General features: G+C 38.2%; 1 protein-coding gene across 1 annotated transcript; it reads left to right on the top strand.

The window, feature by feature from the left end:
- The first annotated feature begins 1,004 nt into the window (after positions 1–1,004).
- On the top strand, positions 1,005–24,561 carry LOC145977969 (uncharacterized). Its single transcript, XM_083110317.1, has 4 exons — positions 1,005–1,112; positions 14,994–15,089; positions 20,510–20,689; positions 22,811–24,561. The coding sequence occupies exons 2-4, from the start codon at positions 15,009–15,011 to the stop codon at positions 23,006–23,008; spliced, it is 459 nt and encodes a 152-aa protein (XP_082966443.1). The 5' UTR covers positions 1,005–1,112; positions 14,994–15,008; the 3' UTR covers positions 23,009–24,561.
- Positions 24,562–25,002: the final 441 nt, after the last annotated feature.

Below are 25,002 nucleotides of genomic sequence, written 5' to 3'. Positions count from 1 at the left end.
TTTAAACTGTAGGTCCTGTCTCAATTAGCCTACCTGTGCTTGAAGTGGACACCTTCGAATCCCGGCCTGGGCATTCTTTGTGAGTGTCCCTTCATCAGTTTCATCGTATCACTACTCATCCTCATCGCCGCGATTAGCCAAAAGTGGCTGAAAAACGATGCTAAATTACAAAAATCGATTAGTCAAATCGACTCTTTTCAAATAATTCAAAATAAAGCACCACGAGTTAATGTTTTTAAGTCCACTTTAAGTAGGCTTACCATATTTTTTTGTGTCCAACCCAGGACATATTGGCGATCAACTCGTTACTGCTGAATTTTTTTTTTACAAAAATAAATTGAAATTACTTAAAAGCCTTAATATTTTATTGGAACATTAAACTAAATTGTACAAGAAAATTATTAATATTATTTTCTAAAATCAATCAATTAATTTTTAAATATTTAATTGAATAATACATTTTCTGATGTTTAGGAAACCTCTCTGTTCTAGGTAGCATTATCTGTTAGTTGACTCATTTGCACTTTTCACTAGACATGACTTTTTTCAGAATGGCTTGTTTGTTTTAAATTCTGGTCGTGAATATTCAATACCGGTAGCTATTTTCATGTTCAGATTCTCAAAACCCCGGACATTTTGCAATTCCGGACATCACCCCGGACAGCACTAAAAAAACAGGACTGTCCGGGCTAATCCCGGACTTATGGTAAGCCTAACTTTATGCACAGTACAAGAACCACCAAGTACCTGACTGGTGACAGAGCATTGGTAAATTATTTTGTCCCCCTGGAAAAAGGCTTGTTTATCCCCCGATGGGAAAAGTGTGTGTACGCCCGTGGGTTAATTGTGCAGTCCTGACTCCACTTCAAACCGCAGGTCCAGTTTCGATTAATCTATGTGACTAGAACTTTGACAGGACCGAAACTAGGTAGGGAAGCGACACTCTCGACTGTGGGCCTGGCAACATTGCCGAAGAAAATTTATCAGGCATTGAAAGTTTCAGCGTCGAGTCGAATAGACAAGACGTTCGTTTGTTCCGAAGCAAGGCAAAATTCGGAAGTAGTTTCGTTCGGAAAGCTCAAAGCTGTGAATGTAACGGATTTTCCTGAACCGTAAGTAGCTATTTGCGATAATGTTAACCAACTGGTGTGGTTACAGTGAGATGACACTTTGACAAGTGATAAAAGTATTTCGGGTAGAACTCGTACTTGAAGTTCCAGTGTTGGGGTAAAATTTTGCGAAACGAAATGGCTGCTTTTTCACGTGGTTGCGTCATGCAGTGCTTTTTTCGGGGTACTAATCTGATATTCCCCGGACAGATTTCTTCATTCTTACAGAAGAAACTACTTAAGGTAATAAGTTCCTGTAGCATTGTCTAACATCTGGAAGGTGTTTTGTGTGATGTGAAAATGTTTCATAGCGGAAATTCAACCATTGACGCATAGCCCCACGAACCATTTCCGGTAAGGTTAGGTTTTGTTTTATAAGCTCGTGAATGAAAGAAATATGAAGGTTTTTATTGTGTTTGCGCAGTTAAAGTTATGTTTTAGTGTTCAATGAAAAATAACGTTCCTCAACAAGATCGGTATTTCAAACTGTGCTACAACGAAGGCAGGCGAGAGATTGAAACGTTCCTATCCTGTATTATTATACTATTAAACGTATTATTATATTTATTAATAACTTAATAATACTCAGCGGTGAACGATGAGACTCGGTGAAGTACACAGACTTCTCTCAGGTACAGGGATAGTGTTAGGCAAAAACAATATTCACAGCACAGAGAAATAAAACCACATTACTGCAGTATGTATAAACTGAAAGGTTGTATTCTTTATTTATTGCAATTATAATGCAAATATAGTTGAGACGAAAGCGAGGATTTCGCTTTGTCGATGAATTGACTCAACTAAAACGCATAAACTCAATGCGTGGCTATCGGCATGCCTATGATCACATAGACCTAGCTTGCGCCCCGAACTACCACACCAAGAGATATGCAATAATAACTGAGCCAATATTTGCTCTTTAGCCTTTTATTTCCAAATTAATCCTTAGGCTAGCTTTATTATTTAACGTAGAATGGTTGCAGTATTGTGCATAGCATCAATGCATGGCTATCGGCGTACCTATGGTCACATAGGCATAGCTTGCGCCCCGAACTACCATAATAAGATGTATGCACAACACCGAGGAGTTCCTTTTAAATTTAAAAGCTTCGTCGATCCGTGGCGAAAGTGTGTTATTTCTTACGCGATATCCTCGCTTTTATACTATTTTCGAGAACACAGATTCAAGTACAGATGAATCACTTACTATCTACAAAAGGATACTATCAACAAAACTGACATCTACACATGTATAGAAATACAAATTCACATAGTGCACTCTCGCAAACATGAAGACACATTAAACTCCTCATAATAGAGCATAAAATACAATAAACATTAAACAAAAAATATACATTACAAACAAGGTGCATTATTACATATAATGACACAACATTTACGTGTCCTTTCATAAAAATATAATATACAGTGACATATTTTAAAGTTGTGACGTGATATAAAAATATGGATCATATCATCTGCCCCTTCCTTTCGGAAACTAAGTTTCAGGAAGGAAGTTATCTACCCGGAGGAAACTTAATTTTGAAGTACAAACTCTTTCTTCTTATCCTCCGAAAAGTTCATTAGTTTTAGGTTATCCAAGTTAACCTTACCATATAATTCTTTAGTCTTTGGAATTAACAATGTCACAACATTATTTTCCACTTTGTCCACTAGATAAGGTCCAATCCACAACATAAATAACTTTTGAATGGTCCTATCTAGTAGGGAGCTTAAGGAGTGGTTTCTAACCATCACAAAGTCTCCAGCTGTCACTGGCTTGGCGTTTCCCTTTTGGCTTATATTCTTCGATAGTTTCTTCTCCCTGACTTGAGCTAAGAATAATTTGGACTTCCAATCCGGTCGGGCTTCTTCCCGTTCGGGCCAATTGAAATGAGTTGGGATCTCTCTGGGTATAGGATGATTGAAGAATAGTTCAGCAGGCGAATATCCAGTAGTCTCGGAAATGGAATAATTAATTAACCAAACAACTTTTTATATGTATCGAGACCAAGTCTGATGTTCTCGATAACAAAATAATCGAAGTAATCTGACAATCTCCTGATTTGCTCGTTCTACCATGTTCCCTTTTGAATTGTAAGCGGTTGTGCAAATATGATGGTAAATTCTTTCCACTGCCTAGAGGTAAACTGAGCTCCTCTGTCGCTTAAGGTAAACGTAACGTTTGGATAGCGAGCAAAATATCCTCTCTGAAGCGTGTTTATAATTTCTGTAGTGTTGGCAGTCCGTAAAGCATATGCGGAGACAAAACGTGTACCCACATCAATAAGGCTCAAGATGTATTGGTATCCATTAGACCGAGGAAGCTTCCCAATCAAGTCCAGAGAAAGCATCTCATGAGGTTGCTTGGGACTGATATGAAGGGTCTCCTTGAGTATCCCCAACTTGTCTGGTTTACTCTGGGCACAAATTTCACAATCTCGGATGTACTGTATCACGTCATCCTTCATGCCTTTCCAGAAGTATCGTACTGCAAGTCGCTTCAATGTCTTGGATACTCCAAAATGTCCAGCTTCATCATGAATTACTTTCAAGAGAGGTTGCTTCATTACCACCGGAACACACAATTTCCAAAGCGACTGATTATCCGATACTTTCTTAAATAAAATTCCTTCTTGAATGCGATAGGAACGATGCAATCTGAGGTTAGGTTCCTGAGAATTTAGAGATTCGAGTAAATTTTTGCAGAATTCATCTTCAGATTGTACCTCTCTCCACCTGTCGATGTCATCTATTTCTCCCCTTTCGGCCCACAGGTAGTTTATTCTGAATGTCTGCTGGCTATTTTCAGGATGAATCTGGGGTATATCATCAACAGGATACCGAGATAAAATATCTGCCAGATCGTTTTGGCGACCAGAGACGTATACTATTTTATACTGGTACTGTTGGAGTTTTAGAGACCAACGAGTCAAACGACTGTTCCAGTTTCTGGCGTCTTGTAACCATACCAGCCCTTTGTGATCACTGTAGATAGTGAACCTTTCAAATAAACAGCATACTTCTCAACCCCAAAGATGATGGCCAAACATTTTAACTCATGGATGGAGTAATGACGTTCGTTTTCCTTCAGTTTTTGGCTTGCATACTGAATGACCTTCCTCTCTTCACCATCCATTTGGAAAATAATACTACTCAATCCTTTCCCAGAAGTATCACATTGGATACAGAAATCCTTTTCAAAATCAGGTTGTGCTAATTCAGCGTCTCTTACAAGTTCATTCTGCAGTAGCTGGATACTTTGTTCTTCCTCATCTCGCCAAATCCAACGTTGATTTTTACCTAACAGCTTGGTGAGCGGTTCAGTTTTTGCTGCGAAATTTTCAATGAACTTCCGCCTGCAGTTAGCGAGGCCTAGAAATTTCCGAACATCCTTTCTAGTTTTAGGTTTAGGAACAACTTAATGGCGGAATTTTTGTCAGGTTGGATTTTGATGGCATCTCCAGAAACGATGTGGCATAAGTAGGTAATTTCTTTCTGGACAAATTCACACATTCGCAGCTTTACAGTCATCCCCACTTCTTGGAGTCGCTGTAACACTTCATCCAGATGTTGAAGATGCTTGGAGAGCTCTTTATCGAAAACCAGCAAGTCATCCATATATTGAGTTAGATACTCTTCGGTTTCTGGACCAAATACAGCATGCATGGCAGCTATGAAAATTGATACAGCACTTGAGATACCAAAAGGCATTCGGGCAAACATCCACTGACGTCCCTTATAGGAGAAATCAGTACATGGTTGTCAGTCAATTTTTACAGGAATCTGTAAATATCCAGAAGCCAGATTTGTAAAATAACGAGCACCTTTAAATTTTTGTAAGGCATCCGAAATGGGCTCAACTGAGTTCCGTGGTACACGTACAATTTTATTCAAATTTCTGAAGTCAATGAATGGGAGTACTGTACCATCAGGCTTGTCGACTACAATTAAAGGGTTCAAGTAAGGGGAATTACAAGGCATTATAACACCCCATTGTCTCCACTTTTCCAGTTCTTCCTCCAGGAGTTTCCTTTTTGCTATCGGTATGGGATATGGAGATCGATACACAGGTTCTGTGGTGGTGAGTTCAATCTCACACTGTAAGTTTTTTAATAGTACCTGGGGTCTCGGAAAATGCATCTTTATGCTTCAGTAAAACTTCCTGCAATTGGCTTCTACCCCTTTCGCATAAAATCTCATTCGCATTGACCTTCTGAAGAATGTCGTCAGGACTAGCCGTCCACTGATCGACATGGGAATCTTCACGGATTTTTCTTACATACGTCCCTTTCGAAGATTCATTATTCACGAGGTCCTGCTCAACCAGAACTCCGTCTACGGTGAGGGATAACTTCTCGCGCTGTAGGCCAATTCCTGCTTCATATTTCCTGAGGAATGGGTAGCCCAAAATAAAGTCAGCTTCGAGACCTTTCAAGACAAACATGTCCTCTAATAAATTTCTTCCAGCAATCTCCAGATATACTTGTCTACATCCCACAACTCTAGTTTGTTTTTTTCTCCCAGTGAAATCAGTCAGCCAAACATCTGGATATGGTTGTAACTGCAACGACGGCAGCTTCTCTTTAATTTTCTTCCAAATGGCGTAGCTCATGAGATTACATTCGCTGTCAGTGTCCAGAACACAAATAAAATCGACGCCTGTTACAGTTGCTTTAATTAACGGAGCCCTGGGTAAATTTTCCTTTCTTACTGCCTGTTGTAGTGCTCTATCTAAACTTTGTTCTTCATTGAGAGTCAGCCCAACAAATAGATGATTATCTTCAATATTTATAACATTGTCATCCGTTCCCAGAGAAGTCCAAGATTTTAGCCCAACCGTGATCGAGAACGAAGAATTCACGTTGGGCGACTGGCTAAATCCGACTGCATACCACTCGGATTAGCACTAGTCGATGGTGCCCAACAAAAGTCTCTCGTCATGTCGACGCTTTGACGTTGCTCGTTCGTCAAACGTGAAGCAGAAGGTTCAAACGGAGGCGCCGTCGCTCTGAAGTTACTGGGTTCAGAGGCGTTACGTGAAGAGCCACGGGAATGATCTTCTGGATCAGATCTGAAACGTCGCAGCCCACGTGCGTAGTTGTTCCTGCCATCCCTTCTCGGAGGATTACGCCGCCTGCTGTAATTGGAATAACTATTTCTATGGTTCTGCGTAACTTGTCTGACCCGGGAGGGTTGGTTTTCAATTATATTTTGTCTAGGAGCATTTCCGTGTCCAGCACCTTCCACACTATTCCACACCGGCTTCCAACTATCCTGCTCCTCAAGCACCTCGAATCTTTTTTAAAAAAATCAGCAAGCTGTCGTACAGTTCGAGGAGAATTAGCCAAACTCAGACTGCGGGCTCTATATGGAAGCTGGGAGATGATTAAGTTCACTATCTCTGGATCTACATAACGGGCAGACAGATTGCGGTAGGCTGAGTAAATGGACCAAGCGTATTCCTCCATACTCATGCCAGACTGCTTTAAATGTCGGCGAGATCTCACTGCCGTCAGCTGCCTCTCTTTGGTCTCTTCAGAAGCATATTGCTTGCGAAAACGGCGGCAGAAATCAGAATAGGACCTGAACTCCAACTGATTTGCTCGAAACCAATGCTCAGCCTGGCCTTTGAATAACCGAGGAATAATTTCCAATCGGTATTCGTATGGAACTTGCATTAAATCAAAGTTGATATTGAGTTCTTTTAAATACTGTTCAGCATTTTGGGCTTCCAGGTCTCCCTTGAACTTGGACAAGGAATTAAGGTCTGCCATCCTTGGGGTTCCTGTCGTTGCTGATCGCTGAGTTCGCGGTGGTGACTCATCTGACCCGTTTCTCACATTTCCATGCCTTCGTGTTCGCTTCCTGATTTTCGCTTGATACTGAGAGTCAGAGCTGGTGCGGGAAGAGGAGAAACTGCGATCTTTCTTCCTTTCTGGACGTTTCCTCTTTGCCCCTTCTTCATAACGACGATGCCGTGCCCTGGGAGATTCACGCTCTCTGTAACCTCTATCATCGCCCGAAAGACTAAAGGTAGGTGGAACTGCAGAGGCCACTTCATTAGCTCTTGAATCAGTAATGACTTGTGGGCGACATACTTGCTTTTCTTCCCTAGTCCTCTCTTCATCGGCTCTGTCCATTACTTCACTTGGTTCAATGTTCATAGTTGGCAACACTGCACTCTCAGCAACTGCAGACGGGTGACCAGCTGTTCAAGGTCCAGTTTCTACTTCCGTTTGCCGGGAAACGTGCATAGTCTCTAACTGATTCGTAAGTTGTTCTACTTGAGTCTTTATTTCCTCAACGTCCTTGCTTCTTTGAGACACAACTACGGAAATCTGACTAATATTTTCTTGGACCTCAGACCGGAACTGTATTTTGTCAGTCTCGGCCTCGGCCAATATCTGTTCCATCGTCAGCTGTTTTTCAATAATCTTATTGCACTCCTCAGTTAATCTCGAGTTAATATCCTCTACATCTATGCGAACATTTTCCGTGGCTTTATTAACATCAGCTGCAAAGCTACGCCGGAACTCATAAAAGTCAATCTCTCTAGCCTACCGGAATTCTTCAGAGAATCTGGCTCTAGTTTCCTCGTTCTCAGACTTCAGTTGTTGAATTTCACAAGCCATCTCGCCTATTTCAGCTCTTAAAGCTTTCATAGATTCACCGTGCTGCTTACCGATATCATCCTTCAATAACGCACATTGTCTGCCGATATCTTCCTTTAATGTTTCAGATTGTCTACAGATATCAGCCTTCAAGTTGTTAATGGAATCAGCTTGCTGTTTAATATCAGCCTGTAATTTTTCAGACTATTTGCTAGTATCAGCCTTCAAGTTATTAATGGAATCAGCTTGCTGTTTAATATCAGCCTGTAATGTTTCAGACTGTTTGCAGATATCAGATTTCAGTGCTTCAGACTGTTTGCTAATATCATTGCTAATTCCTTCAATCATGGCTTTTAATGCTTTGAACATATTTAATGGATCAGATGAACTATCCGTAGACAATGATTCACAATCTTTACAAACCAAATCGGTAGCTTCGTGGCTTTCAGTTCGAATATCTAGGCCACAACATTCATAATGTAGAAGCTTTGTACATTTCTTGCACACAAATGTGGTTCTTTCTTTATCAATGTCCCGACAACTATCGGGAACGTTAAGCTCTGAACTTGAAGCAAGATTTTTATTTGCGCTATGCAAATGTTTTCTTTGCATTTCGAAGGAAGTATCTCTGTGCTTTTCTACAAATATAAAAGTTTAGTGCTCTTGCACAATTAATCTCAACTTTAAACAATTGTCTTGCCCTTGTACACTACATTATCGAGCCAACACGTTGAACTACCACTTGACATGTTCCTATCCTGTATTATTATACTATTAAACGTATTATTATATTTATTAATAACTTAATAATACTCAGCGGTGAACGATGAGCTCGGTGAAGTACACAGACTTCTCTCAGGTACAGGGATAGTGTTAGGCAAAAACAATATTCACAGCACAGAGAAATAAAACCACTTTACTGCAGTATGTATAAACTGAAATGTTTTATTCTTTATTTATTGCAATCATAATGCAAATATAGTTGAGACGAAGGCGAGGATTTCGCTTTGTCGCTGAATTGACTCAACTAAAACGCATAAACTCAATGCGTGACTATTGGCATGCCTATGATCACATTGACCTAGCTTGCGCCCCGAACTACCACACCAAGAGATATGCAATAATAACTGAGCCAATATTTGCTCTTTAGCCTTTTATTTCCAAATTAATCCTTAGGCTAGCTTTATTATTTAACGTAGAATGGCTGCAGTATTGTGCATAGCATCAATGCATGGCTATCGGCGTACCTATGATCACATAGGCATAGCTTGCGCCCCGAACTACCATACCAAGATGTATGCACAACACCGAGGAGTTCCTTTTAAATTTAAAAGCTTCGTCGATCCGTGGCGAAAGTGTGTTATTTCTCAGAGGGGGCTACTCCGCGACTTGCACGTTATTGGCTAGAGCTTGTGACGTCACCAAGCGGACACGAGCGGAAGAAAGCTATGCGTAGAATGTAGCAGATGGCTCAGGAAACGATGTGTTTTCATGCATCTTTTGATATTATACACCAAAGCTGTTAATTTAATTTGACAACAAGAGATCAAATACGCGATAGAAGAATACACTTATTCCGAAACAATGCATAGTTTATTTTTCATACACTATATGCGTGATATCTTGTCCCTGTAGGCTATATTCCACTGCCAGCTTTTCTTTCCAGCTAACCTATTGCATTTATTTTAAATGTCTAATTATAAGTAAAGTTCTTGTTCGGGCATATTCTGATATGAATTTTTACTGAATGTCCTGGAATTTCCCTTTAATATTTTTACGCTACTTTTCAGATTCTCCAGTTGATCGCCACGGTGAGGATAAATTTGTTTTTGTTATTTAGCGTCTTCTTCCACTTTTGGCTAATCGCGACGAACAGGATGAGTGATGATTAGTTTAAATTGATGAAGGGACACTCGCAGCAGGCACGTATTCAAGGGGGAGCTTAGGCGGCTCGAGCCACTCGAAAATTTGCGGTTTACAATAGTTAAAATGAGGTTTTTGGTTTCTTGTGGTGTGAAATAAAATAACGTGACGATAATTTAAGGAGAGAAATAATTATCGAGTCAAGCACGTATGCAAGGTGGGAATCAGGGGACTCCAGCACCCCATTCAGGAAATTACGCTACATAAAATTAGGTTCATGGCTTCTTAAATAATGTGATGATAATTTGAGATAAATAATTTTCTAGCCAAGACATAGAATGTTCTATAACCCTGTTATTGTTAATAGCGCGCACCCAAGGTGGGATCAGGGGGCTGGAGCCCCCCCCTTAACTTTTTCAGTTTACACTACATAAAATTATTTTTTGTATTTGATTTATTTCATTTTACTTCGCGTTTTGTTCCTCTTAGCTAATTTACGAAGATGGGAATGAGTGATGAAATTATGAAAATGATAAATGGACATTCACACTCAACCATGGCCGAGCGGGATTCGAACCCGGGACCCTTGGCGTCGCAGCGCGATGTACTAACCACTCAACCACAGGGTCCGGCAAAATTAGGTTTTTGTTTTCTTGAATAGTGTGCCGATAATATATAAGGAGAGAAATACTTACCAAGGCAACACGGAGAATGTTCTATAACCCTGTTGATAATATTGCATTAAAACTTTTCTTGCGCTTTCGGTGTTGTCGCAACACTATGCAAAGACTTGTCAGCATTTGGAAGCTGCAAACGTAGCGCCACACGTAGGGCGATTCATTGTAATTTTTTAATCTCTGGAAAGCGCGAGAGGGAACGTTCTTGAATAAGAGAAGGAGTCGAACTACTGGCAACATTAACGAATCGTTTTATCTGTGGGACGTTCTAGAATATAATGAGGTTAAAATACGCGGCTTCAATTTCCAGGTTGATCTGTACAACAGAATCGCTTAATGAGTATTCAAAGGTAAGTGTGATAGTTCATACAGTCGATTAGTGATCAGTCAGTGTCTATTGGTGGCTTTATAAGATCTAGTGATTCGAAAATGAAAAGGACTAAATAGCATAAAGTAACGAAGTCTACTACTAGTTCCAGTTCGGGTCCCAAAGCAGAAGACATTAACGACAGCGGAATTTCCGGAGCCTCAGTGTAGTGCTAGTTCGGGTCGAGGACCGAAGAGATCGAAGGTCTCTCTCTAAAGTGAATATTTAAGCAGTAACGGGTATTGGAGCGGTTAATTAAAAAAGAAATAAGCTGCACAGATCAACTGAAAATCAAAGTTTTGAGTGATGAGTTAGTTGTGCCCGGACCAAATTTTCCCAGAATTTTAGAAGAGGAGGGTTATGCATACTATTTTTGGTGGTCATTCCTCATTTTGCCATCTTTTCCTCTCTTTGACGTTCATTTTTTTAAGGAATACTTGGTCAAATTTGGTTATGACCTCACCAACCCTCCCTTGGGCACGTCACTGGAGATAAATGAGTAAGCATTTAATCATATTGGGAGAAGAAACACTAGATGTGTTGGGATCGGAAGGGTTTTCATTGTGAATTAATTGTTTCGAACTGTATTCGAGAAGACTTACTTTGTTTTGTGCCAATATATGAGAAGACTGCGGAAGTTGTGACAGACAATTGTGAACACTTGCGAGTGCTTAGGCCTCAATATGAATAATTTGGTGGGTTTCGGCTTTTATAAGAACTGTAAACATGGGAGGACAAGACACAGTAGTGGTGTTCAGGCTCGAATCAGAGAGAAATATTCGAGAAATTTCTGCGTCCAGTTCGCAGCCCACAGTTTGAGTCTCGCGTTGTCGAGTGGATTGTCCATCCCGTGCATGTGTAACAGCTTCGTAAAAACACTCGAAGACGCCATAGATGTTTTGATGTCTGATGATAAGAAATGGACCAACACACATACTGAGATGGTTCCGGCACACAATGTTAATGCATGGAAACAGAGGAGTTGAGTGGTAAAAAATGTTCCGATTTCACGTTCTGAATAATTTGGCAGCCTTGAACAGTGGCGACGATTTTGGGGATAGTTGCTCCCCATTTTTTTGCCTTCACACTATGACCTCTTTATCCTAACCCTTGTATACCAAGGGAAGAGAAAGTAAACTTTTCTTGCACCCTCCACTCCCGTTTTGAACCTAATTACCACCAATGGCCTTAAACATACAATTGTGAGGTTCTATCTATACCCCTTAAAATATGGTGTTTAGCCCCCTACGAAAGGAATTCCTGGATACGTGCCTGACTCGCAGAGAACACCTATGCCCATACTGGGACTTGAACCGGGCATTTCGGAGGCGAAATCGAAAGTCGACCACTTAACGCCCTCGGCTACCGAGCCGGAGAATGAATTAGATGATGGCTATTGTATAAAGGGTGTCTTTTCGGGAAACATTCAAATAGCAATATTTCTTCCAGGTAATATATCCTAGGAACTTCATTCTTGCGGGCTTATTAGGTTCTGGCATATGGGCCAACAATCTGTGTAGTACTCTGTACTGTTTGTGATCCACATGGATTTGTGATCATCCATTTCATCTACTCACCATTCATTTTCGTCTTTGCGATTAGCAAAGGGGTAAATTATACTTGAAATAAAACAAAAGCAATACAAATACAAAACAAAAATAATAGTAATAATAATAACATTAATAATGGCATTATTATTACTAGTGGTAGTAGTGGTAGTATCAAAGACGTTATTATCCTCATAAATTACGCAAAAGGTAGGTAGATGTCTGTGCTAAAGCATTTATTTGGAACAAACGATTTGAAATATTTTTTCATCACCAGAAATTTTACATTAGCTAATAATTGAAAACAAGCACACAAACTGTATTTTTGAATGGCAGAAAATGAATGATAAATGCATGCCGAAGATATTTTTTTGTACATATAACATGTATAACTTTCATATGTTTTACACATATGCAACATGGAGCGACATAAAATAAGAAAATACATATGCAAGATGCTAACACTAAATTATATACGTATTCAAAGTTTTTTTTCATTACACATATACAAGACATATTATTTAAATACATCACATTACAAAAAACAATTATATTCCGAGCGAAGCGAGAAAGTAAATTTTTTGATCCAATTTTTGCAATTTAAGACAATATTGATTTAATAAGGAACAAATAATATCACATGGCGCCAAGGCATTCTCTCTTTCACATTTTTTAAAAATTAGATTATTTGGCGCCCATGGCCGACTCCCGACGCCCCCTAGCTACGTCTCTGAACTTGACGAGACTGAGAAAAGGTGGCACTGCAAGCAAAGCGAGCAAGAAAATTTTACGAAATGTATTTTTATTTGTATAAAATTTGAAATAGAAGGGGACAATTTCTCCTCTGTGCCCCCTGCAGGTGCCTTTGGCCATCAATGTTTGCCCCCCCCTTAGAATTGACTTCCGTCGAAGGTTGGGGGACAATGCCCCTGCCCTCCCCTGAGGTTGCACCACTGAGTAAGTCCGAAATTTGGAGGAACAAATTGAATCAATCCTGCTGCAGCAACTTTTTGGGAAGCGATGATCGCTTTATTCCAGGCGATTTTTTTCTATTATTATTGCACGTGGCAAGAGCACAAACAGGTTGATTTGTTCTCATTCTACCGGCATTCAAGAAAAAGTGTGTATAAGTAAATAATCGACCCATTTATCTCAAGCTTCCGTATACGATAACGAAGTAAGTTCCATTCTGTCCTCTTAATGACGTCATAGCGCGCACAGAATCATGGGAGAAAATCTCGGAACCTCGGGAATGGCATACCTTATAAAGGTACCTTGGTTATTTCTTACGCGATATCCTCGCTTTTATACTATTTTCGAGAACACAGATTCAAGTACAGATGAATCACTTACTTTCTACAAAAGGATACTATCAACAAAACTGACATCTACACATGTATAGAAATACAAATTCACATAGTGCACTCTCGCAAACATGAAGACACATTAAACTTCTCATAATAGAGCATAAAACACAATAAACATTAAACAAAAGTTATACATTACAAACAAGGTGCATTATTACATACAATGACACAACATTTACGTGTCCTTTCATAAAAATATAATATATCAGTGACATATTTTAAAGTTGTAACGTCACATAAAAATATGGATCATATCAAGATGTAGTCTGGAAAAATAAAATCACACAAAAGCATTAACAGAATCTTTGCGAAACTAGTTTTTGTTTCTTTTTCGGATATTTTTTTTCTGTAGATTCTTTGCGATTGCTTGCTTGGATAAAATGCATGATATAGCCGCAATACCACCATCCAGGATTCAAACCTAGGACCCCTTGCATGTACCACGATAGGCTAACGTACTCCACCACAGAGAAGACAATTGTTTTAAGTGCTAGTAGCTAGACTCGTGAGTTTCGGGGGGGGGGATACGGATACATAAATTTTCTATTATATGTGTTGCGTTTCTTAATTAAACACTGGATGACTATATACGCTTTTTAATTTACACTAACACTGGACTATCGTTCGAGTAAGTCGACCACCGTGTAGCTATGTCTCTCGCTGTACGGGTATTTCCCGATACGTACACCCAACGGCAAAAGAAACAGTAGGTGAATTGTCCACCACCATTTTCATTCGGTCTGTATTGCACAATATGATGATAATGAATTTAAATAAAGACGTCAATAAGCAGAGGGCAATGCCTGCTTCCAAACAACATAGTTTCATTCCTTAAAACAACACAGGATGTAGAATAAAAAGTAATGAAAATAACGATGGACAATTTGCCTACCATTATCTTTGCCGTTCCCTGTACAGTGGGATCCATGAGCAATACCGTGCAAATTGTCCATCACCATGTTCGTGCACTTTATTTGACCCAATAAGAGCTTCAGCAATTAAAGGAAAGCTCAAAACAAGTTGTTGACAACTTCTGCACCAGCATACATAAAAATCCATCGCTTAGAAACACACAGGATGTAACAGAAAAATTAATGAAAATAGTCATGGACAATTTGCACGGTAATACTCATGGATCCCACTGTACCACGCCCTGAACAGTCTCTGAAGAAAAGAGTCTGCACAGTCCTCTCACCTGGAGGCGACAAGTTAAATGAACACTGAAATATACAAATCCTCACACATTGATAACACAAATAATAATACAGACACTAATCTATCCCAAACAATATGATTACATGATACACATATAGTTTATTCTTGTGTTCCATATCAAGTTTTATCAATATACCGTAGTAATTTTAATATTATCATGTTTAAATGTACACATGTGTGCTCTGACCTAATGCTGTTACTTATTTTGAATGTGGTATTTTATTTTGATTTCAGATTCCCACATTGAGGATGCCACAAATTATAACAACAACGGTCGACACAAAGCAGCTAATTTGCTGCCCTCTGTTCTATCTCAAGGTTCTAGAGTTGGTGAGTGAGTTAAACAAGGGCCTGCCTTTGTTTTTACATAATGATAATGATAATAATAATAATAATAATAATAATAATGCATCTTTATTCAGTGGGCGAGGTTCAACCGCTGGCTGCTCTACCGCCTAATCCTTGTCAGCATTCACATGTGTGATAATAGATATTAGAAGATAATACATACACATGAGAAGCGATTAAAATAATTCAACCTACCACATGTACGTTTACATAAACACACACACACACACAGGGTGACCTGTAATTAGATGCATTCCCTGAAAGGGGTTAAAGTAGAGACAATTCGCAATAAATTTGACCCTATGATACCCCGTCCGAAAATTAGTAGTTTTCGAGATAATCGAATTTGTATTGCTTTTTTTTCTTTAAATGACAATTTTTCACATAAAAATATGAATTGAGAAAAAACTGCTCATTGTATGGCACTTATTTCAGCGTTTTCTGATAGCTAACAAATAAATGGTTCGTGAAAAAAGTTTGTCTCAAATAACAATCACATGTAAGTAACGGGTGGTTCTAAACTTACAATTTTTTTACTTCTAAACGTGCGGTTGACTTCTCGCTTTATTCTATTATAATTGTTTAGATTTGTATCATCAGAGTTATTTAACCACCTAAGTCTAGCCTGATTTCTTATTTCTATTAGAATATGACATTCATTATCAAACCATGACTTACTTTTTCTCGGTTTATGGTATCCTATACTTTCTTTAGCTGTTGATTCTATTGCATTACGCATGTGCTCCCAATTCATATTTACGTCTGTTTCATTTATATTTTCATCATCATTTAAATCCTGAAAAATATCAAATCTATTTGACAGTTTAGTTTGGTAATCTTTCTTAATTCTTTCATCAGTAAACTTTCCTGTATCAAATTTTATAACTTTTAGATTTTGTTGCTTATGATTTATCACAGAGTCTTTCTCTTAATTTATCAATTACTAAATAATGGTCACTGGCACAGTCAGCACCTCTATGTGTACGAACGTCAATTATACTAGTATGCCTTCTCTTATCAATGAGAATATGATCTATCTGATTATGAGTTTTACCATCTGGAGAAGACCAGGTATATTTATGGATATCTTTATGTTTAAAAGTGGTACTTTTCACAATTAAATTCTTTGAGGTTGCAAAAGTAATCAATCTTATACCATTATCATTACTTAATTCATGAAGACTTTCTTTACCAATTGTGTGTTTAAATGTCTCTTCTTTGCCAATCTGTGCATTACAGTCACCTAACAGAATTTTCATATCATACTGAGAGAATTTATCAAAGACCTGTTCTAACTCTGTATAAAAATCATCTTTAGTATTATCATCTTTATCTTCCGTTGGTGCATGTATGTATAAAAATCATCTTTAGTATTATCATCTTTATCTTCCGTTGGTGCATGTATGTTTATTAAAATAATTTTACACCACCTACCCTGTAAAACTGCATATGAAATCCTATCATTAATAAATTCTACTGTTTTAAGAGCCGAGATAATTCTATTATTTATGAAAAAGCCTGTTCCAAAATTATGATTTTCAGTACCACCATAGAAAAAAGTATAATTTTTAGTTTTACAATTCCCTTCTCCTGTCCACCTAACTTCCTGGACAGCTACTACATCTAATTTATACTTAACTATCTCATTAATTGTACACTGAAATGCCCCAGGCCGGTAAAGGCTCAGAACATTCCAGGTGACTAATTTAATATCCTTATTCCTAATGTAGATCTTATCCTTAGTCCAGGGACCTCCCAAAGTAGTCCCCACCCGGAGATCCGAACGGGGGACTATTTTACCTCCGGAATATTTTACCTTGGGAACACCCATGGCCTTATATTGTTGATTCTTGACATGGCTTTTTACAGTGCAAAGTTGTCAGCTCTACGCCTAACCCCCAATATGAATGGAGGAACTACTACAGACGACAAACACAAACACATTAGACAGCACAATTACTACACCAGACGAACACAAACACATTAGACCGCACAACTACTACACAAGACACACACAAACACATCACAAATATAACACAATATAAACACAAACACACCACTACACACAATATAAACACAAACAAACTACACACCACAACTACTACACAGGACAAACACAAACAAATTAGACAGCACAACTACTACGCAAGAGGAAACTAGACAGCACAACTACAACACAAGACACATACATACACACCACCGATACATACACAAGACAAACAGAAACACATTAGACAGCATAACTACTACACAAGATAAACACAAACACACTAGACAGCACAACTACTACACAAGAGATTAAAATATTAAAATATTCATAATGAAATTATTTCATAGCTTTATGAAGTACTTTGCAGTAGTGTCTGCTAAGAAATGAAAGAAAACTTGGGCATGGTGATCCTCCGAATACATTAAAAACATTGATTTTTCATTCTTATGTATATTTTCTTGTTCACAATATAATGGTCATGCATTCCTGTTTGTTATTATTCCACAGAACTGACACTGAAGATTGTGATGCAATAAGGATCTAACCAACAATGGGAAATAATGAACTCAAACAAACTAATTTAATCATCTTTGCAATAATTGTACCACATTTGAATGTGTCCATGTAAACTCGAAACTTCAGACATGCTTTTGAAATCAACTATATGACAATACAAACAATATTCAGATTTATGGATTTTTTTAAACTTTCAAATGCTAATATCTCGAAAACAACTTTTTGAGGGTTAGCTCTTCCTTGCACCAGGCTCTTCAATTGTTAGAAAGTAGACGGTATTTTACATCTTGTTATCTTATTTTAACCTTTTCATTTGATTGTGACACTAAAAAACCATTAATTTCTCCTTTAACTCTTCCCCTTCAGTTCCACTTGAATATTAATAGGCCAGTCACCTTCTCTGTCTGAAGTAATTTATTTTTCATAATCTGAAAATTGACAGAAATTAAAATGAATTTCTTATTAAGCAAAGAAGCAGTGTTTCGTCTGGCCCACCCGTGACGGTCAATTATAGCTATAAATCTGGTAAAATATTTTAAGTGTAGTTGTGTTTAAACAACAGTGTTAAGTTTCACATGACATTACACAGAAACTGTAGGAAATTTTTTTCTTTACTATCAGTAGAATAAGTACTTTAATATAAAAAAATGTTCTCCACGTGTCCCACCCATGACAATGAAATGCCCCATACACGTGAAACTGCGAGGGATGATATTATTTGTATTGACTTGTAGACTGAGAGTCATATGTTTCCTAGTAAAGTGACAATCTTGTGTGTTACACCCTTCTAAACCCCGAAACTAACATTGTAGGGAAGAAATCACTGACTTAGATCGTTAATTCTAGGGTGTTCGGGAAAAAGATACAAACTGCGATTTTCTGTTGTTTTTATTTAAATTATGTGTAAAGACTCCAATCAGTGATACCGTGGCGGAGTGGTTATCACATCGCGCTTCGACCCCAGGGGTCCAGCGTTCGAATCCCGGCCTGGGCATGGATGTTTGTGTTCATTCATCAATTTCATCATATCATCACTCATCTCCATCTTCGTAAATTAGGCAAAAGTGGCAGAAAAGCGTAGTAAAATAAAGCAAATCAATCAATCAATCAATCCAATCAGTGATAATGCAACATGTATACTATCTCTGTAAGGTTTGCTATTAAAGGAATAAACGCAAGAAAACTGTCTTGTGTAAAATTGCATTTTTTTACTTGTCCTTTTCCCAAGAACAGCCTATAATTAATTTCTGGAATTTCCTGTATGTAAGGAACAGGCTATCAAAGTCATTTAAAACTATTTCAATAGATGAGGCTTCACAATGCAGAAGACCAGATGCATTCTTACAATTTTTGTTACAATCGATCAAAAATCAAGGTTGTGCGATTTTTGAAACACACTGTACAAATACAAAATTTGAACTATACAGGGTGGCTCAATAAGTCACTTAACACCCTCAGTACAAGGCCACTGCGGCATGGAATGTGAAAATGGCGATGACCAATCATTGCCTGGCCAAGGGGGAACCACATTGACGCCATCCACACGGTCGGCGGCCATCTTGATGTCCGCCATCTTGAATTTAACTTCAGGATTTTAAATGGGAAGGGGGTCGTGCGACATATCAAAATGGGCTAGAATTTCACGAGAAATGCAATGGTGAAGGTTTTTTCGACGTATCTTTAACCAGTAAAAGGTTATGACTGAATTCTTGTACCAATTTGCTCCTTTTCGAGGTGTTAGAAAAATGCCTTAAAATTTGTTTAGCGCATCGGTAATGCATCGAGATCAAAGTCACGTCTATGGAGAGAAGTTCGCATGCCATTGCACACGATTTTAATCGGATATATCCACGAAGAGCTGCGCATTATAAATGGTTGTCGCGAACAATTTACAGTGTGACGCTTCCATTGAATTAAAAGTCCTTCACAGTGACAAGGCTAATGTTTATGTTCAGAAGGAAGTTCATAAACAGAATATCCGACCCTTGTCATCTGATAACTAACTTTGGACAAAAACAGGTTCATAACGTTCCCATAAGTGTTCTGGTGTTCCTCCCTATTGAAAAAACTCTGTAAAAAGTACCTTCTTCCATAAGCAAGGATGAAAAAAACTGTTTATTTAACAAATCCTAATGCCCTAAGCATTTAAGGTTCCGTTGATGGAAAATTGACTAACCAATCGTGTTCCACACAGCACGCCACACCATTAACTTACCAACATTAACTTACCAACACTAACCATTCAGCTTTGAGCTGTCGAAAATGGGTTATCAGATAAAAAGCATCGAATATTCTGTTTATAAACTTCCTTCTGAACATAAACATTAGCCTTGTCACTGTGAAGGACTTTTAATTCAATGGAAGCGTCACACTGTAAATTGTTCGCGACAACCATTTATAATGCGCAGCTCTTCGTGGATGTATCCGATTAAAATCGTGTGCAATGGCATGCGAACTTCTCTCCCTAGACGTCACTTTGATCTCGATGCATTACCGATGCGCTAAACAAATTTTAAGGCATTTTTCTAACACCTCGAAAAGGAGCAAATTGGTACAAGAATTCAGTCATAACTTTTTACTTGTTAAAGATACGTCGAAAAAACCTTCACCATTGCATTTCTCGTGAAATTCTAGCCCATTTTGATATGTCGCACGACCCCCTTCCCATTTAAAATTCTGAAGTTGAATTCAAGATGGCGGACATCAAGATGGCCGCCGACCGTGTGGGTGGCGTCAATGTGGTTCCCCCTTGGCCAGGCAATGATTGGTCATCGCCATTTTTACATTCCATGCCGCAGTGGCCTTGTACTGAGGGTGTTAAGTGACTTATTGAGCCACCCTGTAGTTCTTGCTTAAATTTAAAACTTATTAATATGTTCCTTTCTGTTGCTTGCAGGGTATTAGCATTGTGTGCATTGGGCTCTCCATAGACCAGAACTCCGCTTGGGTCCTGAATGCTGCAAACAAGAGCCGACACGCAGAAAAATTTATATTCGTCGCTTACGCGTCGTTCGCTATAATCTCGGTAGTCCAGCTTTTCGGCAGAGTCTTTGGAGGGAAGATACCCAACATCACGGTAAGTAGCTTTTGGAAAATAGCTAGGTTTAGTAACTTCTGTAGAAGGTTGAATAAACATGCCAAGTGTTTATTCCAGTAGCGTTCGAATAATCACTAGGTTTAGTAACTTCTGTAGAAGGTTTAATAAATATGCAGTGTGTTGATTTCAGTAGCGTTCGAAAAAGCACTAGGTTTAGTAACTTCTGTAGAAGGTTGAATATACAGAAATGCAGACAAGCACGTATCTAGAAATGTGTTTCGGGGGGTGTCGTGTCCGAACCAAGTGTCTCATGAATAATAATAATTATATTTAAATGAAAATAATTATATTAAATAAAATTAATACTAATTAAAATACATAAATTAATATATTATTATTACACGAATAGGTAAAAAGACTGTATAAGAATAGAGATACGTTGTATAACAGCGCATATTCATTACGTATAGCTTACCTGTAGTTAAGATCGGAATGATTTACATAAAAACAAGAGCTCTGGGAATGAAATTAATGTCAAATAGATGAATAATTTAAAATTTATCGAATAGCAAAAATGATATGTTACATGTAGTTGGAGAAAAGTAAGTTTCTAATTAATATTTTATGCATATTGAGTAGTAGTGGACAAAAATCTTCTTTGTAATGTCATTCAAAGCCCTATGATCCCAATATAATCCTTGTCTTCCAATAAGTTCAGAGGAAATTATGCAACAAAGGCTAAAAGAATATATTTTTCATTATTTAATTTTAGTACTTGATAAATCTGAACCCCCCTAAATAAGTACTTGCATGCAGTTTGTGTTGATTTCAGTAGCGTTCGAAAAATCACTAGGTTTAGTAACTTCTGTAGAAGGTTTAATAAACATGCAGTGTGTTGATTTCAGTAGCGTTCGAAAAATCGCTTTGTTTAGTAACATCTGTAGAAGTTTGAATAAACATGCCGAGCGTTGATTCCATTTCAGTCTTTACAAGATAATGCTAGTAGGGATTTCAAAACAATTAAATCGAATCTTTGTTTGGTGACACAGTCACCTGAAATAAAAATCGATCCCTCAGTTCCTGAAATATTCTCCTCGCTGCATGCGTTGTTATGTGTGTTGCCTAACTCTAAGACGATGGCTGCACTTTCTATGGAAAAGTTGCTATTGAAGTTCTCTCATCTCTAGATCTAAGTGTCTCAGCACAGATAAAGATATATATATATACATACATACATACATACATATATATATGGGATCTCAGTTTTATTGCCGCTGAGTGTGCATACATAGTTTCCAATCGTGGGTTTTGGTCCACGGTGCATATTGTATTATAAAACCAATTATTTTTGTGTGTAATGAAGATCGGAAATGGAAGACACACAAAAAGCGAACCCACGAGACTCTTTCGGGAGAGAGAACAACAATAAAAGTAAGTACCTTAATCAAAAATTTGGCATTGCAAATCGAAATCACCTACCTCAAGTTTATTACAGCGCTGCTTATCATTTAGGCACTTGGCGGCTAAAAAAGCTCTTAGTTTCTTAGCAACAATCATGCTGCAGGAACAGAATTTCGCTCGTTACTGCAACACTGAAATAGAGACACTGTGTGACAAATCGTCATAAGTTTTTAAGGTTTTCGTGCCTTTTCAAAAAGGTAACTCTGTTACAGGTACGACAACTTACTTTTGAAAGTAAGTAGTTACAGTTAGAATTCCTCCAAAAGTAATTCTTACTTGTATCTGACAAACACTGACTTTTACATATTTGAGCAGACGTCGTCTTTTTTCTCTTTTAGATTATACCAAACCATCAAATGCGTTTCCCTACCCTTTAGCATTAGCTTTGCCAAATCACAGAAACCTTGCCCTATTCATTAGCATTGGCTTTGCCAAATCATGAAATGCCTTGCCCTACTTATAGTATAGACTTTGACAAATCATGAGAAGCTTTTCCCCACTCATTAGCATTGGCTTTGCCAAATCATCAAATGACTTCCCCTACTCATACCAGCTTTGCCAAATCATGAAATGCCGTTCCCTACTCATTAGCATTGGCTTCCTGCATTTTTCTCCTTCAATATCAGCGCAGGTCAATAGACTGTGTAGCATGTCTCATCGTCCACGACTGACTGAATTATGCATCCCTTTGTCTTCCAGAGCATGGCATTCTGCTTGATAGGAGGAGTGATGTTCCTGAGTGCTGGGGGGATCCAGATGTCCGCTGCAGGACGGTATTACTTAGTCAAAGGAAGCGAAAAGCTGAATGCGGCAGGCACTACGGGGCTCATAGGGATGCTGCTGTTCCTGGTGGACGCCGGACTATCCTTCTTCTTCCACAGAAGGGGACAAGCGTGAGGCTGCCAAGAATGAAACCATCCTGTCATCCAGGAGGAATTGTTGCAGAGAACAGATTTTGTTGCGTCTCCCCCCACGGAGAAAGCTTATAAGAATCACAGCTATGCTGTCTTCCTTGCTTCGATACCAGCTGTCCCACAACGGTAAAGAGTATTTCCAAGAAGATCATATTTGTGGTGAATTTAAAATGAGTTAAAAAAGTTTTGAAATGTCTTTGTGTCTGTGAGCACAGATTTTCTTTTGTGTTGATCATCCTCGGCCGCTTTATATTTTCACTAGCACTTGATGTTTATCATCAAGAAGAAAGTACAAAAGTGATTACGTAGATAGTACCCAGTGCCATAGTCCATCAGCTCCCTAAAATCCACATAAAATACCATATTAACCAACTAGAACGAATATTGTTAATTCAAGTAGTTTCATCAGTGTGATTTCTCGCAAAACTTCCTCAGGAAAAGAAAAAGCTTGATTAATTATTTAGGAGTTGTGAGAAGTGTTATGTTCTTCTGAGAGGTGACTTCAGCGTCGGACTCTAGGAAACTATTTTGTTTTTCGAAAATTTATTTATTGTGTTTCTGCTCTCAGTATCTTGCTCTCTGACTCTGACACAGCATGTGTCGTCTGCATATTTCTATGAATGCAAACAGCAGTGCCGTCATGTGTTGGATACTTTTCCGGAAGTATGACTAAGGAAAGACATTACTGCAAAGGCACTTGTTAGTAGATGAGAGAACTGCCTTGGCAAATCTAATAGCTAGTTTAGCAAAAATCATGGTTCGGCGATAATTTCAACGTGTCAATTAGAATTTCTCGCAAAACTTCCTCAGGAAAAGAAAAAAACTTGATTAATTATTTAGGAGTTGTGTGAAGTGTTATGTTCTTCTGAGAGGTGGCTTCAGCGTCGGACTCCTTGAAACTATTTTTTTTTTCGAAAATTTATTTATTGTGTTTCTGCTCTCAGTATCTTGCTCTCTGTCTCTGGCAGAGCATGTGTCGTCTGCATATTTCTATGAATGGAAACAGCAGTGCCGTCTTGTGTTGGATACTTTGTCGGAAGTATGACTAAGGAAGGGCATTAATGCAGAGGCACTTGTTAGTAGATGACAGAACTGCCTTGCCAAATCTAATAGCTAGTTTAGCAAAAATCATGGTTGGGCGATAATTTCAACGTCTCAATTAGCCTCTGTGTAAAACAAACATTCAAATTTAATTGTTTAGTTTATGCCATCAGCAACATCCAGAACTCTACAAGTCTAGAATATTCACTCAACGTTGTAAACAAAACAGTGTTGATATATTCAAGTTCCTGAAAACTAAACGTCGATTCGTGGATTAAAATTCATTTTTTCGAGGTGATAGAATGTATTATGAACTTAAACAAGAAATAACCACAAAACCGGAAACTATCTTCTCAGCAAGATGAAAATATGCAGGAATTCCTTGTATACTCCAGTACTGGCTATTTTGGCTTCACCAAGAAGTGAAGCTAAGGGAAGAAATCATAGTTGAAAGGTTCTAAGTATATGTTGCAGGCATATTTTGTTTACATTGTATGGAGAGTTGTATTAAAATGTTTGATTTGCACTTATGTGTTTCCTTGTACATTGTAATACTTGCTTCCAGGTTCCTATCACAGTCACAATCTCTAGAGACAATATTCTGAACATTATTAATCTCGGCTAAGTACATATTTGCATTGTCTTCTTACAATGTATTTCGTGTTAGGATTACAATTTTTTTGTAAATACATTTCTAGCATTGATTAATTTTTTTCATGTTACTGGTTCTGCTTTCATCAGGAAGAACCGAAGAAAGTACATATGGCCAAGTTTGGATTTTATATTTCCTAGGAACACTTGTGTTGCTGTGCCAGTAAACCTTCCGGTTTAAATATACCAGAGAGCTAGTTATTACTTGGTTAGTATCATTCTGTATCATGAGTAGAATCAGTGGCCTAGCCAAGGTGGGTTGAGGGATACCAATTGTCTTGCTTT

The sequence above is a fragment of the Lepisma saccharinum genome, chromosome 24 (assembly GCF_977018435.1).
Source record: "Lepisma saccharinum chromosome 24, izLepSacc3.1, whole genome shotgun sequence".
In the NCBI taxonomy this organism is placed as follows: Eukaryota; Metazoa; Arthropoda; class Insecta; order Zygentoma; family Lepismatidae; genus Lepisma; species Lepisma saccharinum.
The sequence above is the reverse complement of the archived record's forward strand: the minus strand, read 5'-3'. Positions and strand labels throughout refer to the sequence as shown.